At 41.2% G+C, this 24934-nt stretch overlaps 1 protein-coding gene across 1 annotated transcript in view; it reads right to left on the reverse strand.

The window, feature by feature from the left end:
* The window catches only part of atp2a3 (ATPase sarcoplasmic/endoplasmic reticulum Ca2+ transporting 3), a 36300-nt gene extending 23149 nt beyond the window's left edge, over positions 1-13151 (reverse strand). Inside the window, exons 1-5 of the mRNA XM_072446672.1 lie at positions 12725-13151; positions 5744-5761; positions 5375-5457; positions 1906-2010; positions 440-578 (exon numbers count right to left, since the gene is read on the reverse strand). Of these exons, the coding sequence (XP_072302773.1) occupies positions 440-578; positions 1906-2010; positions 5375-5457; positions 5744-5761; positions 12725-12842 (463 nt within the window). The 5' untranslated portion in view covers positions 12843-13151. The remainder of the gene's footprint in view (positions 1-439; positions 579-1905; positions 2011-5374; positions 5458-5743; positions 5762-12724) is intronic.
* Positions 13152-24934: the final 11783 nt, after the last annotated feature.

Genomic DNA, 24934 nt, shown 5'->3' on the forward strand with positions numbered 1-24934 from the left:
TGTGGGGGCTATGTTATCACTTCTTTCCTTCTTCTAATACGTTTCCTGGCAATTTATGTGTGTTTTAACTATTTCAAGTCAAGTCATAACTGAGCCTTGATGGAAATTGTTGACATGGAGTTCCTCAGAAAAGTAAATGGATTATTGTGTAGATGTAAAAATACAGCAGATGGCAAAAAAAATCTCAGTAGCATTTAGCCTGCAGCTGTTGTTAGCGTTCTTGTGTAACTAAACACATTTGGTTTGTTTGACTCAATGTTTTCTTATCTGTATTTGGCACAAAATACATTGTCACAAACTGTTTCTGCACATATCGCAGCATCCTCATGAAGGATGCGTGTCTCATGCTAAGGTGACCGCAGTGGGACCTCATCTGGAACAAGCCTAAAGAATAAATGAGTGCGTTTGAGTGACAGGGTTTGGGACAGGCAAGGCTCACCTGCCACCTCCACTATGTCTCCTGGGACAATGTCTCTGGCTTTGATCCTCTGGACAGCTTTGCGGTTCATGCGGTACACCTTCCCCATCTCCGGTTCATACTCCTTAAGAGCCTCGATGGCATTTTCTGCATTCCGCTCCTGTGCAGAGAGAGGTGATCAGAAGAGTGGTAAGGACAATGTGCCGATATCACAACAAGCCGTTTTGTGAAAGCTAGTTACAAAATGTGCAAGGTCAAAAATCACATGAGATAAGGTTCATTAAATTCTTGTAAAGTCTTGTTTTGATGCATTCTAATCATCACTAACACATTATTATCACATGCTATTACCTTGTGGAAGCAGATATTACGATACTGTTAACTCAGACTTGTGGGGAACATTTGTGTTAATTTATTAGAGTACGATAAGATTTGAGCTGTTAAATATGTAACTTCTATGTTTACTTAGATTGAGTTTACTAAATTGTTTCATTTAGCCATTTATTTGTTGCAGCTCGTGTTTTTTTAAACAATATTGTACATTTAGAAAAGGGTTTACAAGGATTATCCTAAGTCGCTTCAACATTATTGTTTGCTCTGATATTGTCTAAAGCAGGTATCACATCCAGCTCTGTAAATCAACCTGTTTAGTAACTGTTTTTTTCCTGTTTTATTTTGATACTCGCCGCCTTGTTTTTTGGTCTCTTCCTTTGTCTGGTTTCCCGCCTATTTGATCACCTGACCTTCTCTGATGATTTCACCTGTGTTCAATTGTCTCCACCCTCCCTTAGTATTTAAGCCCCTCCTTTGTTAGGTGCCAGTTTGTCTGCTTTCTAGACCTGTGAACGTGGACGAAGTATATTTCTGTTTATTTGGAGATAATATTAAATTATATATTCTATATTAAATCTAAATCCCTCTCTTTTTCACATGTTCCTTATTTTGTTTACATTTTTGACTAGAATAGACAGACTGAGGATACAGTTATTAGGAATAGGGGTAAACTTGTGCCTTTAAAATAACACATTTAGAAGGTTGGTGTCACTGGTTCTGGTATGGAATGAGGGAATCGTAGGGGAATCAGGCCAATCTTTAATTTGTGTGCATGGGGGAACTTATTTGAAAAGGCATTTTTTGTTGGTGGGAAAAAAAAAATCAAGATGCAAAGTGGGCTTTTTTTGTTTTTGGTGGTCACAACTACTGGTAAGTCATAGAAGAAAACAGACATTTTCTGAGCACTCAAGCCTTGGAAGCAGGACAATACAGAACTACTCCAAAATACAGGAATAAATTGAAATACAACCTGAAGTAAGCCTATTATGAGGGATCACTGTTATCACATGGTTAAAGGCTTAAAAAAAGTATTTACATAACACTGTATTTCCCACTTAAATGTTCAACTTTATTATACATGAATGAATTGGTGAGCAACAATACTTTGTGTGTAAGTATTAACACGTCAGCACAACAGGAGGAGGGGATCTCACCTGCCAGACCCCGATAACCGCATTGGCAATGAGTATAAGGAGAATTACGACGGGCTCGACAAAAGCGGTGGTTGTCTCCTCTCCTTCCTCAAACAGAGCCAACACCTACATGAGAAATGAGCAAACACATTAAAACTGGCACTCCAATGTGTAAGGCGAAAACAGAAAGGGTGCAAACCAGCATAACAGTTACCGGTAAGTAATATTGCCAATGGTACTTCAGTCACGTATAGACATAAATTTTATCTTTTATTTCCAAATATAATTAATGGTGAATACTTTATCTGTGAAATAACAGCTTTAAACAAAGGTCTGTCATCACACATGATTCATACACATGATGTAAAGCTAGATGGAATTGGCTCCAATGTGCATGTGGGCCCCTTTGAAACAGATGATAGAACTTTCTCACAGGAAATATAATGGTTGAGGAAATTAATCCGTTCACATGGCTCTCATAAACAAATAGACCAGATCATTCAATACACATTACTTCTGTCAAACATTGGATAGGTTTAAAGTTTGGTCATTTGAGCCGTGATCGCAGTCAAAACCAGTGTTAATTCACATGACAAGTATTGTTGAAATTTCAGCTCCTCTTTCTTGCCTCAAAGTGTTTTAGTTTCCTGTTCATTTCAGATTTTTTACCAAATTGTTTAGAATATTGACCTTATCCTGCCCGACCCACTTTTCCCTCTTTTTCCACGTGATCAGCGCTGCCGTTTTAATCTCACATCCGGTCCGGCGGAAACTCAATTGGTTTAAATGGAGAATGAGGGAAAAGTCTCACTGCTAATCATGGTTTAAAGTAGATTAATTTGTATAAAAAATATCAAATGTTCATGTGACCAAAAAGTCAACAATGCACCGATTCCTTGGGCGGCCCGAAAACAGCTTTTTAGTCTGTGTAGGACTTATTTTCTCTCGAGGTCGACAGCCTTATGTAACTAATACAACCGGAACCGGCTCCCAGACAGGCCTCTAGAATAAGGTGAATATTGTGGTTGTGTGACACATTATTTAAGGAAACTTTAGGGCTTTATTTTTCATTAAAGCTCGTCACAAGTGGTAAAGGCCATACAACCTTGAGAAAACGCAAACAGGGATGAGCCAGTTTGAATCCTGCTCAGAGGAGTACATACTGCCACAGTACATACAGACTACACCACCCTTGATTCCAGTTTGTATGGTGAGAGTGCATTTGCGAGCGTGACTGAGGGAGAATGGATGGAATTGGCTACAATCCTTTATGATCACAGCTTAAATTTCCAGTTATATAAAGTCCCTCTTGGCAGTGTCATGTCAGTGAATGGACAAAACCAAATATCAAGTAAAAGCCATATATCCCAACTTATCAACAAAAAAACTGCGGATGTTATTATTTTATTGTGTAGAGCAGAGAACTATCTCACTGCAATGAAAAAATATTCTTGAGAGAGAGAAATGTGATGGTAAGAGAGCAGTCTATGATCAAATGATGCTAGGGTGATTTCGGAGCAGACTATTGAGCTGCCCAGTACGTCACGCCACACTGAGCAGGTCGATAGCTCATCATTCCCATCATTTGTGGAGGTAAATCTCCCTTCTGACTGAGGAGAGGGAGGACGGCAACAATGGCTTTCCCCCAAGAGGTGACACAAGAGACAATCAGCATGCAATCACACTGGGCTTTGAATATCCTGCTTCAACAGCCGAGGCAGCAGCTTAGAGGGTCCCCAGAATCAATGTACAATAAGGATATTTAACCGTAATGTATAGAAAAATCACATTATTTTTATGACTGATTATTTTCATTCCAAGTCACATAGAACATTTTATTAGTAATTCTGAGAACTCCAAAGGACTAATACACAACTTGGGGTGCATCCAGACTTGCACATTCAACACACAAAAACTGGAGCAAACTAGGACAAAACACGAAAAACAAACCTGGACTAGATCAGGACAAAACAAGGATGAGAACAGGACCAAACTAATCCAAACCAAAGGATCAAATTCAAAAGACTTCACAAAGCAATAGGGAATATATTACCGTAATAGCATTAGAGTCGAGGGGTGTGCGATATTGACATTATTATGTCAACATCCGATAATGATATTCAGGTGATATTATGTTATGTGTTAAAACATATCTTTAAACGCAGTAGTTGAGGTTCAAAATGTGACATGTTTGTACAAAATAATCACAAAATATCACCTTCCTTATACCCTTATTTGAAAGTTTTTATTCAGTCTGATGGGCATGTTATACACTCGTTTCTATTTCAAATGTCTATATTATACTATATTTTACTTTGACAAAACTGTACTCTGGGGAGAACTGACCATTAATCCAGCCCAATTTATTCATGTAAAATGTATTTTTTAACATTTTATTGACCAACTGTATCAAAACAATATCTAGGCTCTCTTTCTAAGTACATTTTTTCATGTAGTTCAGGATATAACCCACTGAGTTTGCCGTTTTTTTTACAGATACTCTAGGTACCAATAACCTAGACAAATAAAATTAGGCCAATGCCATATAAATAACTATGCATGTTCATTGTCTTTTTCTTTACTACATGACTGTTGGCAGTGACATTAAACTGTAAAAATGCAAGCTGGGTCCAGTGCCACTGTAAACACTCAGGGAAAGCCTCATTTACACCAGGGAAAGTCTGCTTTTACTCCAAACCACAACTGCTCTCCATTTGGAAACATAGGAAGATATATTATGTCATATACATATTTAGAGCAGTTTTCCTACTTTCAAAAATAGCAACGCCAGTTCTATCCAGGGACACTAAGGATGGAACAAAGTCATTATGTCAGTCAAGATTCCCCTACTCCACCCTGCTCCAACTTTCGCTACTCCAACGGTTCAACAAACCAATAAGACACAGTAGAAGAAAGACATTTGACTGATGGTTACGATTCGAGTTAAGCAGAAGTAGTGTTACCAATCCTTTCCATCAGCAGTAAGGAAAAACCTTTAATACAGCCTGGTGGTTTCCACATGAAAAAGGCACCGTTAACTAGATTGGATAGAGCTCTAAGTGACAATTTCCTGCCCAATTTGGGCTGCACGTCTCTGGGGAACATTTGAGAACTATGAGTGAATATGTGGCTGTTGGAATGATGGAATAATTATCTAAAGAAATAACTACATTTCTTCAAAGCAACTGCTCTTTATGTCAATATAGATTTACATTTGGATTATTCAACACAATACATAGTAAACTCAGCTTTCTAAAAGTGTATAAACGTATACATTTATAAACATTTAGAACTTTTATATTATATAATATTTAAAAACATTTTAAAAGTGTTGGCATCGTCTTCAGCAAAAATCACCTTTATTAATTTAATTGTAATCTTAAAGTGGTTGTAAATGTGAAAAGTAATGCAATCATGTGATTATTTATAGTCAGTGGGAATTGAAAGCTCACTATTTGCGTTGGTCATTTTTTGTGTGTGCAGTACTTACAAAAGAGACACATGCAGCCAGCAGCAGTATTCTGACCAGGAGATCTTCAAACTGCTCCACCACCAACTCCCAAAGGGATTTTCCTGTAATATGCACAGACAACAGTCAGCCCATTGTATGGAGCATGTTCACATGCTTATACATCTTTATTTATATATATATATATATATATATATATATATATATATATATATATATATATATATATATATATATATATATATATATATATATATATATATATATATATATCACTAAAAAACAGTGTCCACTCCCAAAGTTTACTCCCCAGATTACACAGGCAAAATGATCCTTTGAAGTTTGTAATTTAAGGAAGGGAGGAGACACACTGGAAAAATCAATATTTACCTTCTTCAGCTGGCAGCTCTGGAGGTTCGAGCATGTCCATTGTAAAAGAATCAGGGGGCGGGCCATGGAGGAGATAAAGAAAGAGCAGTTAATATATTTGAATTGTGACGCTTGTACACACACTGTTAAGAGATCAGATGAATCAGCTGTTTATTTAGCTTAATTAGTTGGTTTAATACTGTTATCAAACTGTTATAGGATATTGCAATAACTGCAAGAACACAAATAAGACAATAATAAACACATATTTTTCAACAGATGTCATACAGCGAGTTGATCAATTACGCATTATTTCATCATGCAATTAAAAATGTCTTTCTTGTGTCATGAAAAAATGCCATTTAATACTATCAAACTGTTATAGGATATTGCCATATCCTATGGCAATATCCTAATGTAGGTTGGAATTTAATCTCAACCGACACAAGTATGACAAAAGCTATATGTAGGCCTTTGAATACTGCATCACTTATTATCACATTATGAGACAGACTATGATCAACATAAAGAATATTACTTCATAAAAGGTTGATGTTATTCGCTTTCTTATTTTGTCAAGAGGTGGACAACATATTGATATTTAGATAATATAGTGAATGTTGTTTTGAAGGTATGCAACATTTGAATAAAGTATAAAGTTTATAGTAAAAAGAAACAGCTGAATAAAAATGTAATTAAAACTTAATCTTTCAAATAAGGGTATAAGATGAATTGTGCACTTTAGTGATTCATTTTACACACATTTCACATTGGTCTGATGCAAAAACCTCAATTAATACATCCAAAGGTATGTTTTGTTGGATTGACATAATTGCACCTGACTATTATGTTTCCAATGCAAACCAAAAACGAGCCTAGTCCACTTTCATTTTATGAAAAAGAAAACTGTCAACACTGTAAATGTGAATGACTACAACAGTGAGAGTAAAAAGAGCATTAATGTAAGTTAATTTGACGGATGTCACTACAATGAGCCACAGGAGTTATGGCAGTATGTGTCAAGTCCAATGCACCAGTGCAGAAGAGGTCTATTTCTGCAAAACAGCTCAGGAGCAATCATAACTCTCATGAAATCACCCCACAGAGCACAGGAAGAATGACAGGGGAAATCAAGTGGAGGAGGCACCACTGGGACGCAATGACATCACTGCTTCTCTCGGAGCCCTGGAATCCCTGAGTATGTTTAAAGCCGAGCCACTCCACAAGGAGCATGACCCTAAGAGGCTGGAGAGAGGCTGGAGAGAGGCTGGACAGAGGCTGGACAGAGGCTGGACAGAGGCTGGACAGAGGCTGGACCGAGGCTGGACCGAGGCTGGACCGAGGCTGGACCGAGGCTGGACCGAGACCGGGCCAGTCTCCTTCCAAAAGCAAAACATACACCTATGTATGTATGTATGTTTTGAAAGTGCAAAGCCATTTGTGTAAAATATTACCTTGGGAACATTTTCAGCACTTGCTCTGAAAACTTGTCTCCTGAATGAAAATGCTATTAAATGTCTATTAAAAGTAACAAAGAGTGCTGCTTATGCCATCAGCAGTAGAATGGGAAGCAGAGACATACATCTCAACCAACAGCTGGCAGCCAAATGCCAAGTATCTCTCACCTTTGTGTGACTCCAAGTCTTACTTAAAATTATTGCAAAGACAATGACAAAGACCATTTACCATATTTGATACAGAGAGGAAATCCTTCCAAATTTGATTGCTATCCCAATATGCCTAAAAGTCAAACCTCTGTCAACACAGTACCGGTACATGTCTTCCCTGATATTAATATCTGATGACTCATAGTGAGCACTGATTCAATCAGCTGTCGTCAGCCACCCCATTGCACACGGTCAGAGACAAAGGGGACGTTTGGCTGCACTCCTTAGCACAGAAGTGTGGCAAACTCCAGAGTGAGTTTTGCCGTTTCAACGCTCCACCAGCCTGACAAAAGCCTATTTCCCCATTACTGTGCCTCTCCCGGTTGTATAATGTTTTTATGGCAGACAGTCTGGCAGTAACTCAAGTGCTCCAGACAAACACAGGCTCTGAGTGGACAAGACCAGGGAACAGAGAACCAGAGGGCTGCAGAGCAGAGTGGGTTTCCCCGGCTTCCCCCTACCAAGGATTCCCTCACAGTCATCTGGCTTGTGTCAGCAGCAGGCTTGCCCAGCCACATTCCTGAGTACTGACTTCAGCTCTCCCACTGTGTCCCCACACCACCTCCTGCTCCATAGGACATAAAATGAATAAAAGGCCTTGTTTATGCTCAGCAGCGCACAGCAGTGGTGCTAGGCAGAAGGGAGACACTTCCTGGTCTCAGCCAGCAAGAGCAGGCACAGCATCCAGATAGTCAGGAACAGGAAACTGGGCCCATGTCTGTGCAGTTGAAAATAAACTGCTGAGATGTACAGCTTTAGAAGGCTTGTCTTCCTAATCAGAAAATATTCACTGAGTGTTCTTAGAGAAAATGCAAGGCCATTTGTGTAAAATATTACCTTGGGAACATTTTCAGCACTTGCTCTGGAAACTTGTCTCCTGAACGAAAATGCTATTAAATGTCTATTAAAAGTAACAAAGAGTGCTGCTTATGCCATCAGCAGTAGAATGGGAAGCAGAGACATACATCTCAACCAACAGCTGGCAGCCAAATTCCAAGTATCTCTCACCTTTGTGTGACTCCAAGTCTAAGAAAGGATTGTAATGCAAACTTGAAAGACTGTAATGCCAACCCCTCATAATAACTGTATTTCTTCACTAATGTATTCCCCACCGGAAAAGGTCTGAATGCATTAACTCCCGTCTGAGCCATTATGTGAGCACAGAGGGCATCAGAGCACAGGGCAACACTTGCTTCATTAGCATAAGCATCAGAGGAGGGCTTCCCCTCTCAGATGATGTCATATATAGACATCGGCGCAATTAAACAAAAGAAGCTTTCTCATCGGGATATTGGAACAAGAAACATGCTTCACGACTAATGTTTTGTTTTAAAATATACAGCAATTGCCATTGATTATTTTTGCAAAAGAGTGCTGAAGATGGAAGAGATGAGAAGCTGCTTAAAGCAAGACTTATTTTTACAACTTTATTTGATTAACTGTTCCAAGATATGAAATCTCTCCAAACTGATGGTGTGCCTGAAACGTTTTATCTTTGTGTGAGTCATATCCAGTCAAGATATGGTTGATTGCTTCTGGTAAAATTAGATAGAGAAATCCGATTAACTTTGTTAAAGGTCTAGCGTATCTTTCTCAGGGCAAGTTTAATTTCCAGGGATGGGAACATTGTACTAAAGTGGAATTCCAAAGCTTTAAAATGTATCACAATGCACATATCTTGTGTATTAAAACATTCTGAACCAATCTGACCTTGACCTTTCCTGTGCCATTTTAGAATGATTTGAGCTTTGTCAGACTCAGAACTACAATAAGACTACATTGTAATATGAAGAAACTAGTGAGTGGAAAATGATGAAAAATTGCTGTTGATCCTAGAGCATTTAAATTGTATTCAAAACATGTGTCCAGGTTGGATAATAACGTCTTATATAACCATGGATACTGGATACACTAATAGATTTCGAGGCCCCTAAAACTTCCAAGAGCCTTAATCTAGCCCTGGGCGCAGGCAGCAAAGTAAGATGTATAAAGGCATTTCAAAAAAATCATATGGTGGTGTGTGCTAGTTAGCGTGCATCTATAGCACAAATGCTTAGCTAGTAGCTACGATAACAATCTTTCTTTAAATTAAAAAAAAAATTAAAAATGTGGAACTTCCGGGTGAAAAGATAAATCGTTACATTTATAACATCACTATCTAGGCCTGGTCAGGACTATTTAGCTGGAAGATTTGACCTCTTGTGCATGTTGTAATTTCAAGTGGGAAACCCGAGTGCCCAAAGAAAAACACCTTTACTTTATTTATTGAGTTTGTCTTGTTTTTTAAAAGTCCATGTTAGGTTGCAATCTCTCAGACCACATCTCATCTAAACCGTAATGACGTGATGCTGGTGTTCCACAGAAGTAAAGGTGGGCGCAAAGAGAAGACTGTGACATGCTCCAACAAGACAGAGGCTCCTCTGAACGCTGCTAGGACAAGCACACACGCTCAGACACACTCACACTCACGGCACACACTCACACACACGGCACACACACACTCACACACACACACTCACACACACACACACACACGGCACACACACAGCCACTAGAACAAGGCAGGGACTCAATCAACCAAGTTGATCAACACAAATTACTTCTCTACAACTTAACTCCACGTTCTAAGTGAATTGTTGAAACTGAATGGAGCGTGAAGTGGAAGCCATAGTGGAAGCTATAAGTGAGAGGAGAGTGAAGGCGGTGCAGGAAACAGTCTTGAAATTCAAATACACCATGTTGCTTTTATGTCAAGTTGCAGAACAGGAAGAGCTACAGAGCTGTGAGCCAGTTCCTACCAGGGGAGGTTGTAACTGTTATGTGTGGCACAAACATAGTAGTAGCACAATACTAATTTTGCATACTTTTCCAATGATGGCATCATAATATCCCACAGCACAATGACAAAAGACGGCATCCGCCCTCAGATTCCCAGCAAAAGAAGAAACAAGATGGAAATTGGATTATGAGGTAAATTTACTAGAAATGACTGTAATATGCAAAGCCATTATAGGCTGCCCAGATAAAAACTGAAGATGTGCATGACATATACAGGAAAACCACGCTGGTTCCAGGGAGCATATTGTAACTGCTCGTAGTTTAATCCGTTTTACGTATTGTTGAAGTAAAAAAAGAACACTTTATGCAAATTAAGTATAACTGCCTTTATGTATGTAGGCAACACGATAGTACTGGAACAACCGCAAACACATTTGTAACTTTTTATAATTGTAATAATGAATGTTATGTATAAGTATTAAGCATGATTTAGAAGAAGACAGACAACAGGCCAGTTCTTTGATTATTTTTAGTACCTTCACAAATGCCAAAAAGGTAGAGGTATAATCACTTTCCAAAGAATAAATATCCTTTGTAATCTATGGCTCTGGACAGAGTCACTGCTCACCTAAGTTCTGCTTCTTGTATTTCACCTACTATTTCACACTTTCTATGATAAACTGTCTTGTAAATCCAAGTTCTTGTTTTAACAGTTAATTCACCCAATTCCTTTGGTGTGCAGAACTTTGCCAAAAATGAACTGCCAGTGGAGGAAGGTGCAAATAACACTCAGACATCACCTTTCAGCAGTAGAGAGAGCTTTGTTGTTCAGAAGAAAGCTAATTATTCTAAAAGAATGGAAAAATACCAGAGTTCACAGCTCATTTGGGGTTCCCTATGATTATGAAAGATGTGATAAATACAGCAACGCAGTGGCACTCATCACCAGTTTAGGGAAATCCAGATGGGTAAAGGTCAACAAACTGCAAACAATGGTAAAATATATGTTGAAAAACACAATTTAAACTATTATTTGAATGACCCAATAGATATTTGCCAGTGAAATGACAAATATTAAATGCTCAAACCTCATCTCATGTAATTGAACCTGCCAAGACCATTTGTTTCCTTCTCAGCGATGCAGACCACCCATCTGAACCTCTTGACACTAGAATTAAATTAACATTTTATGAATGTTTTGTTAAAAGGAAATCAAAATATTATCTGCATGCAACAGCATCCTTTTCCTCAGTGCTGTATTTTGCAGCTATTATTCAACCAACTGTAAGTGTACAGTCATTTTACCTCATGTTAAATTGTGCAGAGAGAGAAATGATCTGAACGCTTATGGATGCTTGTAACAAAACACCACCTTACAATCTTGCAAGGCACTCAGGTCTGCAGAGGTATAGAGGAGAGCGAATAAGTGATATTCAGCCAGCCTAAAAGAATCAAGTCAAGTGGCTCCCTAAAAGAAAACCGGGGATCCCCATCTTTCACTGTCTATCTGCACACACTCTTGCAGCCAGGAAGTTCACTGCTCGAAACCAAAAGATGTTATCTGCGGCAAGACGTCGCATTTTCCATGAAGTCATCACCGGCCTATGGGCAAAGCGACGGGCTGCAACAAAAGGGCTACTGTTTGAGTGGCACAATGCTGCACACAGCTTGGCCACACATGCAAATGACAGGCTAGTACATGGAAAGGTGGGCGAAGTCAGGCTCCAAGTCAAAAACACACCATCAACGCTATGCACACTTCGGCGGTACATAAGAGAATTAAAAAACAACTCTGTTATCTCATGTACAAAACAAACACCACTAATCATGGCCTACATAGCCTTGCATGTGCACTGTGGTAATGTGAGAGTGCAAGTATACATAGTGCACTTTACAGTTGTTGAAGGTGAAAACAGGTTGTACAGGAATGCCAAGTGTTTCAGTATCTTTGCCTTTACTGTGGCTGTACATCTGTGTGACAGCCAGGAATGCCCATGTTCAAGCACACGCATGCAAAGAGCATAGAGTTACCCTGTGCATGATTTTTTTGACTATTTCACCTGTAGTTTGCATGAAATGGTCTTGTACGCAACAGAAAGCACAGCCAATATTGAACCAAATTAGGTCTTCATCATAATGGAGGCCATAAAAGTAGTAAATGGTCTAGTAATAAAATGAATGGCGCTGCACCTGAAAGCATCTATGATAAACACAGTCAAAAAGATAAATACATGATTTGATATTTTAGCTCTGCTGAACGAGTGACAGTTTATTAAAGTACTAAAGGTAAACAGGTCAAGATCCACTGTTGACAGTCCTGCACCTGCATAATTAAGTCCTATTTACCTGTAACTGTGGCGATGTATTATTATTATATATATTTTTTTTTTTTAATTAATAGGCATCAGAAGCATCAATAGAAGTGCCACTGGTATTTCCACTGCCTCCGCGCCACAGCAGGGGACAGGACAGTTCAGTTGTCCGCTCACGACTTGCGTAGAAAGCGCACCAGACAAACGCAGCGCAGCAATGAAGTTGTCTCTGGAGAAGTACTCACCGTTCACGCCAAATCTCTCTAGGTTAATCTTGACTTGCTCCAGAGTCAGCCCGTTGTTCTCGTTCACAGCGAAGTGGTCCAAAACTTCAGCCGCCGATTTAATGTGCGCATTTTCCATCTTGGTGGTGACGGTGCAGCAGCGGCGGCGGCGGCGCAGTTTACTTGCTCAAGTCGAGGAAGAAGTGCATGTGGTGGAGCGGCGTGTTTTGCAGGAAGCGGCGGTGATAAAGGTGAGGAGGGGAGACGGAAAGGTACGCGGCAGTAATTCCAGCGAAGGGCGACGATTCCGGGACGGTGGACGTGATGCGGCGCGCTGTAGTGTCACCTGTCCCCCCCTGAGCTGAAGGAGATACCCTGCGCCACAGACACACACACACGGCGTGGCGGTGGTTGGTCGACTACAGCCGCTGGTTCATCTCCATCCGAAGGTGAGAGCCGTGTGTCCGCGCGCAGCCCCGCCCCTCGTCTGTTCAGCGCCGCCTCCTGCGCGCTCATTGGCTGCGTGCACCTGAGCGCGCGGCCGCCGCACGCCCACCAGCGCCATTCAAAACTTTCAAGTGTTTTTTTTTATTTTTTATTTTTTTTTCAAGTTTGTTTGTGAAGGTGGATCTTTGGTGCGAATCAACCTTTATTTCTCATGTGACACATTATTTTGAACTGCGAGCATTGAACTGCGAGTAGATTTGCACTGCATGTAGGCAACGTCTCAGTGTTTAATCAGGAAACTGTTGCAGCTCATTTCCGTGTACTATTTTCAGATAAAAAAAACTAAAAAAAACTAGGTCTATTATTAAAGAATGTAAATTTATCTTTCTTTAATGGGTCACATATTAAGGACAACCCTGTTCCATTTGCATATTTGGGTAGTACTCAGTTAAAATTAGTAAATTGTACTTTTCAGAGTACTTTTCTGAAACCACACTTTTACCCATTTTTGAGTAATATTTTGTGAAGTAAGTACTCTTACTCGTTTAGGTTGGTCCCAGTACATTAACTAAAATTTTAAATCATATTTACAGACATTTTATGTCCAAACTGTTATTCAGTACTTGAGTAGGCTATTTGTTTCTCCAAATACTTTTTGACTCTTACTTGAGTGATTATTTGTGCCTCTTGTTGAGTAATATTTTGCTGTAACGGTACTCTTGTGTACACTGTACCCACCCCTGACCATTTGTATACAGCCAATTCTCTAGTTTGCTAAGACTAGTTTCAAGTTTCATGACATAATTCCATAGAGAGTTACTGTGGGAAATGCACTCCAAAGTAAATTCAAGTAAGGAAATGTTAATATAAATATACTTTTAACCTCTAAGAATAATATAGGTCACTGCTGTGAGTGAATAATGAGTAATCACCTTGCAATTTTCATGGTAAATGAACATAGGTAATTAAAAGTTCGCAACATAGAAAAAAAAAGATTAGCAGGCTATTCTTTTTTTCTTTAGCTTTAAACAAAAACAAACAAACTTACAAAGACACAAAATCCCTTTTGCTTGAGAGTAGAGGTGGGAGATACATTTCTAAAAAAGGATAATACCGCAATTGTTGTTTTGAAGATAACATTTGAATATTGAATTTATAATGAAACACATTTTAAAAGGCTGCAAAAAAAAGTTAATTGAGCAAAATAACTTTAATCTTCCAAACGGTTTCTGCATCTTTATGGCTAATTAGGCCCGAGCCCCAGCAGGGCGGAGGGCCTATTGCTCCCGCAACGCTGCCAAAGGCAGCGTTGCAACTGTCTGACCAAACATGCGGGCTGCGCCCGCATGTTTGGTACCCCGTCGCCCCTGGCAAGTACAGTGAACTAGCCCATGCCGAAGGCATGGATCATGCATACTTACTCCTGCTATGACAGAAATAGTCAACCATGAGTGAATGGGCGTAGCCCATTCACTCATTGTTGACAACAGCAGCGCAAAGCGCTGCATTCCTCCAAAAACCCTCCTGGCATCGTCCCGTACGCGAGAGTCCATGCCGCAGGCATGGGCCATGCTTGTATCTGCTCAAATCAATGGAAGTCTATGGGGAGTGGGCGGGGCATCCCGACGGAATAGGGAGTGACGAGCGCGTAAGCGCTCGTAATGATGATTCCACCCCATGGCGGCATGGGGAAGGCTTAGAGCTTTCAAACAATGTATAATTTGTTGTTATAGTGGAAACGGCTATATTGTTTTTGCTAAAAATATTATTAGGCCCGAGCGCCACAAGCTGGCGAGAGGCCTATTAATCTCGTAAGGCCGTGCGAAGCACGGCTGCGAAAGTGCGCACATAGTGCGCACGAAATCGAGCGCGAAGCGCTCGCCCACTTCCAAACACTCACTAACGCACTCCTTCACTCATGCACGCCCCGTGCATACTAATTAGTAGTAGGAAAATGGAACATTACCGTTGTAAACGGGCGAAGCCCGTGCAAAAGTGTGCACTAAACGAGCATTTTACATTGAGATGACGACCACAAAGCGGTCGTCATCCCCATATAAAGCACTCATTTGCGCTAAGTACCTCACGAATACGTTCCCCATCTCTTGCATGTTCCGTGCATATAAGCATGTAATGCAAAAATTGAACATTATTACTGTATAGAGGGCCAAAAACACAAAGTGGGCGGAGCCCACTCAAAATTAACGAAAGTACCCGTCAGTGACCAGGGACCCACACCATGAGGTAGGAAAGCGCGAGCGCTTTCCGAAAATGTATAGTTTATGATATTTGAAAAATGGGAAACATTGTTTTCGCATCGGAATATTTAGGCCCGAGCCCCAGCAGGGCGGAGGGCCTATTGTTCCCGCAACGCTGCCGAAGGCTGCAGCCCGCATGTTTGGTACCCCGTCGCCCCTGGCAAGTACAGTGAACTAGCCCATGCCGAAGGCATGGATCATGCATACTTACTCCTGCTATGACAGAAAAAGTCAACAATGAGTGAATGGGCGTAGCCAATTCACTCATTGTTGACAACAGCAGCGCGAAGCGCTGCATTCCTCCAAAAACCCTCCTGGCATCGTCCCGTACACGAGAGTCCATGCCGCAGGCATGGGCCATGCTTGTATCTGCTCAAATCAATGGAAGTCTATGGGGAGTGGGCGGGGCATCCCGACGGAATAGGGAGTGACGAGCGCGTAAGCGCTCGTAATGATGATTCCACCCCATGGCGGCATCGGGAAGGCTTAGAGCTTTCAAACGATGTATAATTTGTTGTTTTAGTGGAAACGGCTATATTGTTTTTGCTAAAAATATTATTATTAGGCCCGAGCGCCACAAGCTGGCGAGAGGCCTATTAATCTCGTAAGGCCGTGCGAAGCACGGCTGCGAAAGTGCGCACGTAGTGCGCACGAAATCGAGCGCGAAGCGCTCGCCCACTTCCAAACACTCACTAACGCACTCCTCCACTCATGCACGCCCCGTGCATACTAATTAGTAGTAGGAAAATGGAACATTACCGTTGTAAACGGGCGAAGCCCGTGCAAAAGTGCGCACTAAACGAGCACTTTACATTGAGATGACGACCGCGAAGCGGTCGTCATCCCCATATAAAGCACTCATTTGCGCTAAGTAGCTCACGAATACGTTCCCCATCTCTTGCATGTTCCGTTCATATAAACATGTAATGCAAAAATTGAACATTATTACTGTATAGAGGGCCAAAAACACAAAGTGGGCGGAGCCCACTCAAAATTAACGAAAGTACCCGTCAGTGACCAGGGACCCACACCATGAGGTAGGAAAGCGCGAGCGCTTTCCGAAAATGTATAGTTTATGATATTTGAAAAATGGGAAACATTGTTTTCGCATCGGAATATTATTCTTTCTTCTTCTCGGGACCAACCCCCCTATTTTTCACCCAGTGAACATTGACGAAAAGTCACAAAAATGTTCACACCTCTAAAAATCGTGCCTCTCTACATTCTGGCTATTTCCCTTTTCTAAAACAAAAAAAACTGGCGCGTCAGCGCCCCCAAATGTACCAAAAATGCATTGAGAGATGGGAAATGACCCAAAAAAAATCTGATCGTAGAATCATGAAATTTGGCGCCTAGGTAGATGGTGACAAGAGAAGTAAAAAATATTATTACGGCAACGCCGTCCACCCAACCAAATGTCGGCCATATTGGTTCAAAAATGGCTAAACATGACTTCGGAGTTTTTCCAAACGTCGTACTTTTACGAACTCCTCCCAGGGCGTTGGCTCTAAAAAGCTGAAATTTGGTGAAAATTTTACTGAGGAGTGGGACATCAAAAGTTATCCAAATTACATTGATACCTGTCACGGTCTCTGTGCGGCAAAGCCGCAAACTGTAGCTAGAATTTCAGAAATCTCCCTTATTTAAAATTTCTGCCGTTTGCGCAGATAAAGTCCGAATTGCGTCAAATTAGAATCAGTTGTTAAACTCTTTGCCCTAAACCTACTTGAAGTGAAATAAATTCATTTGGCGCCACAGCGCCCCCTACAGATTTTATATGGAGGTTAAATGTTTAGTTTTGCGAAATTATATGAAATTTGACACACAACTCAATTTTGGCAACCGCATCAAAAAAGTCAATGAGACCCATGTCATAATTGTTATGGCGTTGCCGTAACGATGACCGAAACCTTTCATGTTATTCCAATGGGGAAATCGCCAGAACATGTTTACACTTTAGACTTTCACAAACTCCTCCCAGGGCGTTAGACATATTAACCTGAAATTTGGTGAGACTCATCTTCAGGACCATCAAAAGTTATCCACATTTTCATTCAAAGAGTTACGGTGTCTGTGCGGCAAAGCCGCACATTTTGCCAAGAATTCAAAATAAAATAGCTTTTTGATGGTAAAACAAAGGGGAGAAGATGTGACAGCGTCACAGATTCAGCAGTAGGCGTAATGAAAGGACAATTGGGGCGCGTTAGCGCCCCCTCCTCTTGCGGCGTGGCGGCGGTGTGGCGAGGGCCGATCATTGCCGCTTGCGGCTATATTTTTTATTATTAGGCCCGAGCCCCAGCAGGGGGAGGGCCTATTGCTCCCGCAACGCTGCCGAAGGCAGCGTTGCAACTGTCTGACCAAACATGCGGGCGCAGCCCGCATGTTTGGTACCCCGTCGCCCCTGGCAAGTACAGTGAACTAGCCCATGCCGAAGGCATGGATCATGCATACTTACTCCTGCTATGACAGAAATAGTCAACAATTAGTGAATGGGCGTAGCCCATTCACTAATTGTTGACAACAGCAGCGCGAAGCGCTGCATTCCTCCAAAAACCCTCCTGGCATCGTCCCGTATGCGAGAATCCATGCCGCAGGCATGGGCCATGCTTGTATCTGCTCAAATCAATGGAAGTCTATGGGGAGTGGGCGGGGCATCCCGACGGAATAGGGAGTGACGAGCGCGTAAGCGCTCGTAATGATGATTCCACCCCATGGCGGCATCGGGAAGGCTTAGAGCTTTCAAACGATGTATCATTTGTTGTTATAGTAAAAACGGCTATATTGTTTTTGCTAAAAATATTATTATTATTATTATTTTTCTTGTTCTTCTTCAGCGCTTTGATCTCTAATTTGACCCCCTGAACATGCTCAAAAACTCACCAAACTTTGCCCAAAATTCAGAATCGGCGAAAAATTTTATTTTTTCTGGGCCATTTTTTTTTTCGTTAAAAAATGGCGCGACAGCGCCACCGACAAAAGTCAAAATACATTGCGCCTATGGGAGACGCCCCGAGGTCAACTTTGGCGTAAAGCTACGAAATTCGGGACACGCATTCCTCTCGTGAGGATAAACAAAAAAAATCATTGTGGCCACGCCCCCAAACTTACCCTATGGCCGCCATCTTCCTTTGAAAATGAAAACAAGCTGAGTTAGCCATTTTGTTTACGTCAAACTTTGACGAACTCCTCCTAGGGCGTTTTGCCCACCGACTTCAAAATCGGCGTACGTCCTCTGGACAAGTGGGGCATCTAAAGTTATTCAATTTTTTGAGATACCTTTTACGGTCTGTGTGCGGCGCAGCCGCAAAGTTGGACAACTTATTTTGGAATATTGCAGGTCTAAAAATTGCTCCCATTTGATCAAAACCAGTCCGATTAGGACCAAATTTGAATCAGTTGTTAAACTTTCTAGTTTGGACCAGTTTAGGCTGACAAAATTGAAATGGCAGTGATAGCGCCCCCTACAGAGTGACCTTTAAATTAACATTGAAGGTCAAAAATTAGTTTTACCAAAATTGTCTAAACTTTACCCAAAATTCTATTTTGCCGTCCCGATCACAAAAGCCAATCACAAAAATGCCTAAATTTTTACGCCGTAGTCGTAGCGATGACAGAAACCTCCCATGTTATCCCTATGGGAAAACCACAAAATCTCTCAAATTACCACATTTTTATGTTTTACACTTTAACGAAGTCCTCCTAGTGCGTTTTGCCCACCAACCTCAAAATCGGTGTACGTCCTCTAGACAAGTGGTGTATCTAAAGTTATCCAAATTTTAAGGATAACTTTTACGGTCTTTGTGCGACGGAGCCGCAAACGTTTCCCAGAATTCTGACTATTTGGCCTTCAGAGTGGCCTATAAACAATAGAGTTTTTCCAAATGACATGATATTTTGAACGAAATTCTAATTTGCCATCCTGATCATACAAGTATGAGAGCCAAAGTCATATTTTGTACGGCGTAACCGTAGCGTTGACAGAAACATCCCATGTTATCCTTATGGGAAAATCGTAGAATCGCTCAAATCACCACATTTTTACGCTTCACACTTTAACAAACTCCTCCTAGGGCGATTGTCCGATCAAGTTCATATTTGGAGAATATCATCTACACAAGCGGGGCATCAAAACTTACCCATATTTTGATTCTAAGTGCTACGGTCTCTGTGTGGCGGACCCGCAAATATATGTCAGAAATGGGAAAACAGCGAAATCTCTAAAATCACCACATTTTTACGCTTCACACTTTAACGAACTCCTCCTAGGCCGATTGCCCGATCAAGCTCATATTTGGGGAAAATCATCTACACAAACGGGGCATCAAAAGTTATCCATATTTTGATTTTAAGTGGTACGGTCTCTGTGCCGTGGAGCTGCAAATATACTGTCACAAATGGGAAAAACGCCAAATCCTTGAAATGTTCACATTTACGCTTCACACTTTAACAAACTCCTCCGTGGGCAATAGCTCGATCAAGCTTTACTTTGGGAAAAATCATCTACACAAGCGCGGCATCAAAAGTTATCCATATTTTTATTCCAAGTGCTACGGTCTCTGTGCGGCGGCGCAGCAAATTTGACTGACACTTGTGTTCATTTGCACTGGATTGGCCATGTCCAATGTGTCGCCGTCTGTCAAGTTCTTTTTTTATTCAACACACAATAAGGGCGCCATCTTTATCAAGTCAAAAGCGCAGAGTCGGAAGGCCGGCGGTCCGCGAGGGCCGTTGGATGCCGCTTGCGGCTTTAATTTTTCTTGTTCTTCTTCAGCGCTTTGATCTCTAATTTGACCCCCTGAACATGCTCAAAAACTCACCAAACTTTGCCCAAAATTCAGAATCGGCGAAAAATTTTATTTTTTCTGGGCCATTTTTTTTTTCCGTTAAAAAATGGCGCGACAGCGCCACCGACAAAAGTCAAAATACATTGCGCCTATTGGAGACGCCCCGAGGTCAACTTTGGCGTAAAGCTACGAAATTCGGGACACGCATTCCTCTCGTGAGGACAAAGAAAAAAAATCATTGTGGCCACGCCCCCAGACTTACCCTATGGCCGCCATCTTCCTTTGAAAATGAAAACACGCTGTGTTAGCCATTTTGTTCACGTCAAACTTTGACGAACTCCTCCTAGGGCGTTTTGCCCACCAACTTCAAAATTGGCGTACGTCCTCTGGACAAGTGGGGCATCTAAAGTTATCCAATTTTTGGAGATACCTTTTACGGTCTGTGTGCGGCGCAGCCGCAAAGTTGGACAACTTATTTTGGGATATTGCAGGTCTAAAAATTGCTCCCATTTGATCAAAACCAGTCCGATTATGACCAAATTTGAATCAGTTGTTCAACTTTCTAGTTTGGACCAGTTTATGATGACAAAATTGAAATGGGCGCGATAGCGCCCCCTACAGAGTGACCTTTAAATTAACATTGAAAGTCAAAAATTAGTTTTACCAAAATGTTCTAAACTTTACCCAAAATTCTATTTTGGCGTCCCGATCAAAAAAGCCAATCAGACAAATGCCTTAATTTTTACGGCGTAGTCGTAGCGATGACATAAACTTCCCATGTTATCCCTATGGGAATACCGCTAAATCTCTCGAATATCAACATTTTTCTGTTTCACACTTTAACGAACTCCTCCTAGTGCGTTTTGCCCACCAACCTCAAAATCGGTGTACGTCCTCTAGACAAGTGGTGCATCTAAAGTTATCAAAATTTTAAGGATAACTTTTACGGTCTCTGTGCGACGGAGCCGCACAGAGTGGCCTATAAACAATAGAGTTTTTCCAAATGACATGATATTTTGCACAAAATTCTAATTTGCCATCCTGATCATAAAAGTATGAGAGCCAAAGTCATATTTTGTACGGCGTAACCGTAGCGATGACAGAAACATCCCATGTAATCCTTATGGGAAAATCGCAAAATTGCTCAAATCACCACATTTTTACGCTTCACACTTTAACAAACTCCTCCTAGGGCGATTGTCCGATCAAGTTCATATTTGGGGAAAATCATCTACACAAGCGGGGCATCAAAAGTTATCCATATTTTGATTCTAAGTGCTACGGTCTCTGTGTGGCGGACCCGCAAATATATGTCACAAATGGGAAAACAGCGAAATCTCTAAAATGACCACATTTTTACGCTTCACACTTTAACGAACTCCTCCTAGTGCGATTGTCCAATCAAACTCATATTTGGGTAAAATTATCTACACAAGTGGGAAATCTAAAGTTATCCAAATTTTAAGGATAACTTTTACGGTCTCTGTGCGGCGGCGCAGCAAATTTGACTGACTCTTGTGTTGATTTGCACTGGATTGGCCATGTCCAATGTGTCGCCGTCTGTCAAGTTCTTTTTTAATTCAACACACAATAAGGGCGCCATCTTTATCAAGTCGAAAGCGCAGAGTCGGAAGGCCCGCAAGGGCTGTTGGATGCCGCTTGCGGCTTTAATTTTATGTTCCTTTCTCTGTTTTTGCAATACTTGAAACTCAACTAAGCCATTTCCATGTTTTAGCACAATTTTGATTGACTGCTATAATAACTGTCTGAATATCATATCCTACCTGAGAGAGTGAGAGTAGCCTAACTTGACATTGCATCAGAACCGCACACAAACAAACCAATCACTGTTCAATCTTTAGTTCAGTTTATTTGTTTTTGTAGCGCCGAGAGATAACTTTGGTGAGTAAATTTATGGGAGGCTGCAAAACCCTCCTGTGCCATGCAAATCATGAAGTATAGGTCTATTGTGGAGATCACCGCAGTTAGACGCAGACCTTTATCAGCTCGGTACAAGAGGAACAAGGTGCTCTAATTCTGTCCCGCCTCACAGCTGTCCTCCCCTCTCTCTCTCTCTGTATCTCTCTCTCTCTCTCTCACATGCGCAAAAATGCTTCTTCTTTTTTTGGGAGCTGGTGTTCAAAGTGCCTACAAATTTAAACAGGTTTGGAGGTTCCTCTTGGATTTCCCCTTTTCCTCAACATTAAGATTATTTCAGATCTGGAGGCTGTCACAAATGTAGCATTGCTTTACCATTAGTCATCTTCAGACAGAATCAGGGGATGTCTACTAAAATATGCATGCCTGATCCCTTCGACAGAGGAAATCCCCACCCGGACCTCCTCTCCAGCTCTCTCTCTCTCTCAACGTGCCTCACTGAGGGGGCTGTGCCGCTCTAGACTCCATTTTCCACACAGTGCCATAGTATTTGCCTTCTCCTCTTCCCTTGTCTCTTTCATTTGCATAAGGGAAATGAGCCGTAGACACTGCAGGAAGAAAGAGGGGAAAGATTTTCCTTATACGTCACTGTAATGCAGAGAGACCCTCACGTAACAGTGCTAACAGCATGACAAACAGTAAGCCAAGTTCATGTGACATTCTGATAGCATTTGCTCATCTAAATTAAGCAAAACTAAATCAGAATCTGCTTGGGCTGTTCAATTAATCACAATCAATTGCAATTTGATTTAGCACAAAGACTGCAGTTATGTAAATGGCATAATTTTTTTCTGCAAACTATCAAATACCCTGTCTCTTTGTGTATAAAAACTGTTAAACAATGTAGTTTTGAGTTAAAAACATAAATCTAATCAGAAGAACAGGGGCTGACATCTGCTGTTGCCATTGACTTAGAATCAGGGGAATATGAGTTCATCACAGTGCGGGACAGCTGTACCTGACAGGAAACCCAAGTGTGTGCAGTGAGTGGAGAGGAGGGCCCACCCAATGTCCCCCATTATGAAACCTGTCCCTCTGTTTCTCTTTGTCCTTCAGTTCTCACCGTGCAGGACGGGCTTGGCACATCTCTGCTACACTCATCATGACAGTCTGTTAAAGCACGGTGACTCTACAGCTAGCAGCTTGCCAGGAACCAAGGAACAAGGACACTGTAACGTCCATTTTAACACTTGGACGACCTGTTATTTCCAACTCTGAGCACTCGGGTTCGAATGGCACTTGCAATGTCAAAAGGTGCTTCATTTTATAAAAAAAACTATGTCCAAGAAACCAGCTATCACCCAGGACGTGTTGTTAGTCTATGGCCCACCTCTTACAACAACCTCAAATTGCAACCACTTGCTTCAATACTATCATTCACTACTGTTGCCCCAACGTGACTATGGATAAAAGACAAACCAGTATTTCAAATCCTTTAAAAGATTTTCTACCGTATTGCAAGTGAGTAAATCTTATATTGTCCATTTCTCACATTTGAAAAATATTTATATTCTAAAGGTGCTCTAACTAGCTTGTCTTCATGAAGATGTCATTTCTTTGCTCTGAGTATTTTTTTTGCGTCCGTCTGGCATCTCAGGAGGGGGAAGTAGTTCTACGCCCACACGTTTACAGTGCGGGTGGCGGAGCTGTTGTTGGAGGGTGGAATGAAAAGTTTGAGGAGCTCCTCGATCCCAGCAACACGTTTTCCGCTGAGAAAACAGAGGCTGAGGGCTCGAGGCACACTTGTCCATCACCCAAGCTGAGCTGACTGAGGCGGTTGTCAAGCTCATGAGTGGCTGCTGCTGTTGCTGCTGCTACATTGATATTCAGCTTATTCAGGAAGTTCAGGGCGCTGCCATTATCATGTGTTCCTTTTTCTCATTGTGTGTTATTACATAGGGTTGTCAACCTCAACAGCAAAAAAGGTATATACAGACTCATTGTTCATTGCTTTTGTTGAACATTGAACATTGTTGCACAAATAAACTCACTTTATTTAATATTTTAGCAGCAAGACTTTTCTCCATTGATATTAATTCCTGCTTAACCGTAGACGCCAACACGAATGGACATGCAGGTTAAAAATAAATGAATGAATATTATTGTATTCCACAAAAGTAAATTGCAAAGAAAGATTTTTTTTTTTAAGTTTTCACTGTTTTGATAATGAATGTAGTTCATAATCAGCTTGTGGAGGAGACATTCATTTCGATAGACATTCATTTTTACCTTCAGGTGCCTTTTTGACTCTATGCTGCAAACTTACAGTACAGTTCGACATTGAAATGCTCTTGATGTTTTTGCTGTTATGAGGGAAATAAAAATACTTGCACTGACACCAAGTTCACTTTGTTCCATTCATCCAAATTATTGCTCCATTAATCACCAACACAAATGACCTCCTCTGGAAATGCACACACTTTACACTGGTTGGCCTCAAGCCAAGCAAAGGCAACACTGCATAATGTGATGAGAATAATGTCAGTGCTTCTTGTGCATGTGAGTTCTTTTGCATGTGGGATTTGCCTTTTCCACTCTGGTCGTGGACATGGTGCTTGTGATCCTATTAATAGCAGTGATAACCAACCTCTAAAGGCTGCTGCGATCTGTTCATCAGCTGCTCCTCTGACAGGTCATCTACAGCAATTAACTCTGCACCGAGCTGTCAACAAGTGAGGAGGTCGTGAGGCAGTGAATGTGGCATTAGCGCCGCAGGATGAGAGGGTTTGTTGTGATTTGAAGTGTCTGAAATCCCACTGAGAAATATTGTTTTAAAAATCCAAGCAATGAACAGCAAATGTACT

This window comes from Eucyclogobius newberryi, unplaced genomic scaffold (genome assembly GCF_026437365.1).
Source record: "Eucyclogobius newberryi isolate DKJ021-1_F unplaced genomic scaffold, fEucNew1.0.hap1 SCAF_15, whole genome shotgun sequence".
Taxonomy (NCBI): domain Eukaryota; kingdom Metazoa; phylum Chordata; class Actinopteri; order Gobiiformes; family Gobiidae; genus Eucyclogobius; species Eucyclogobius newberryi.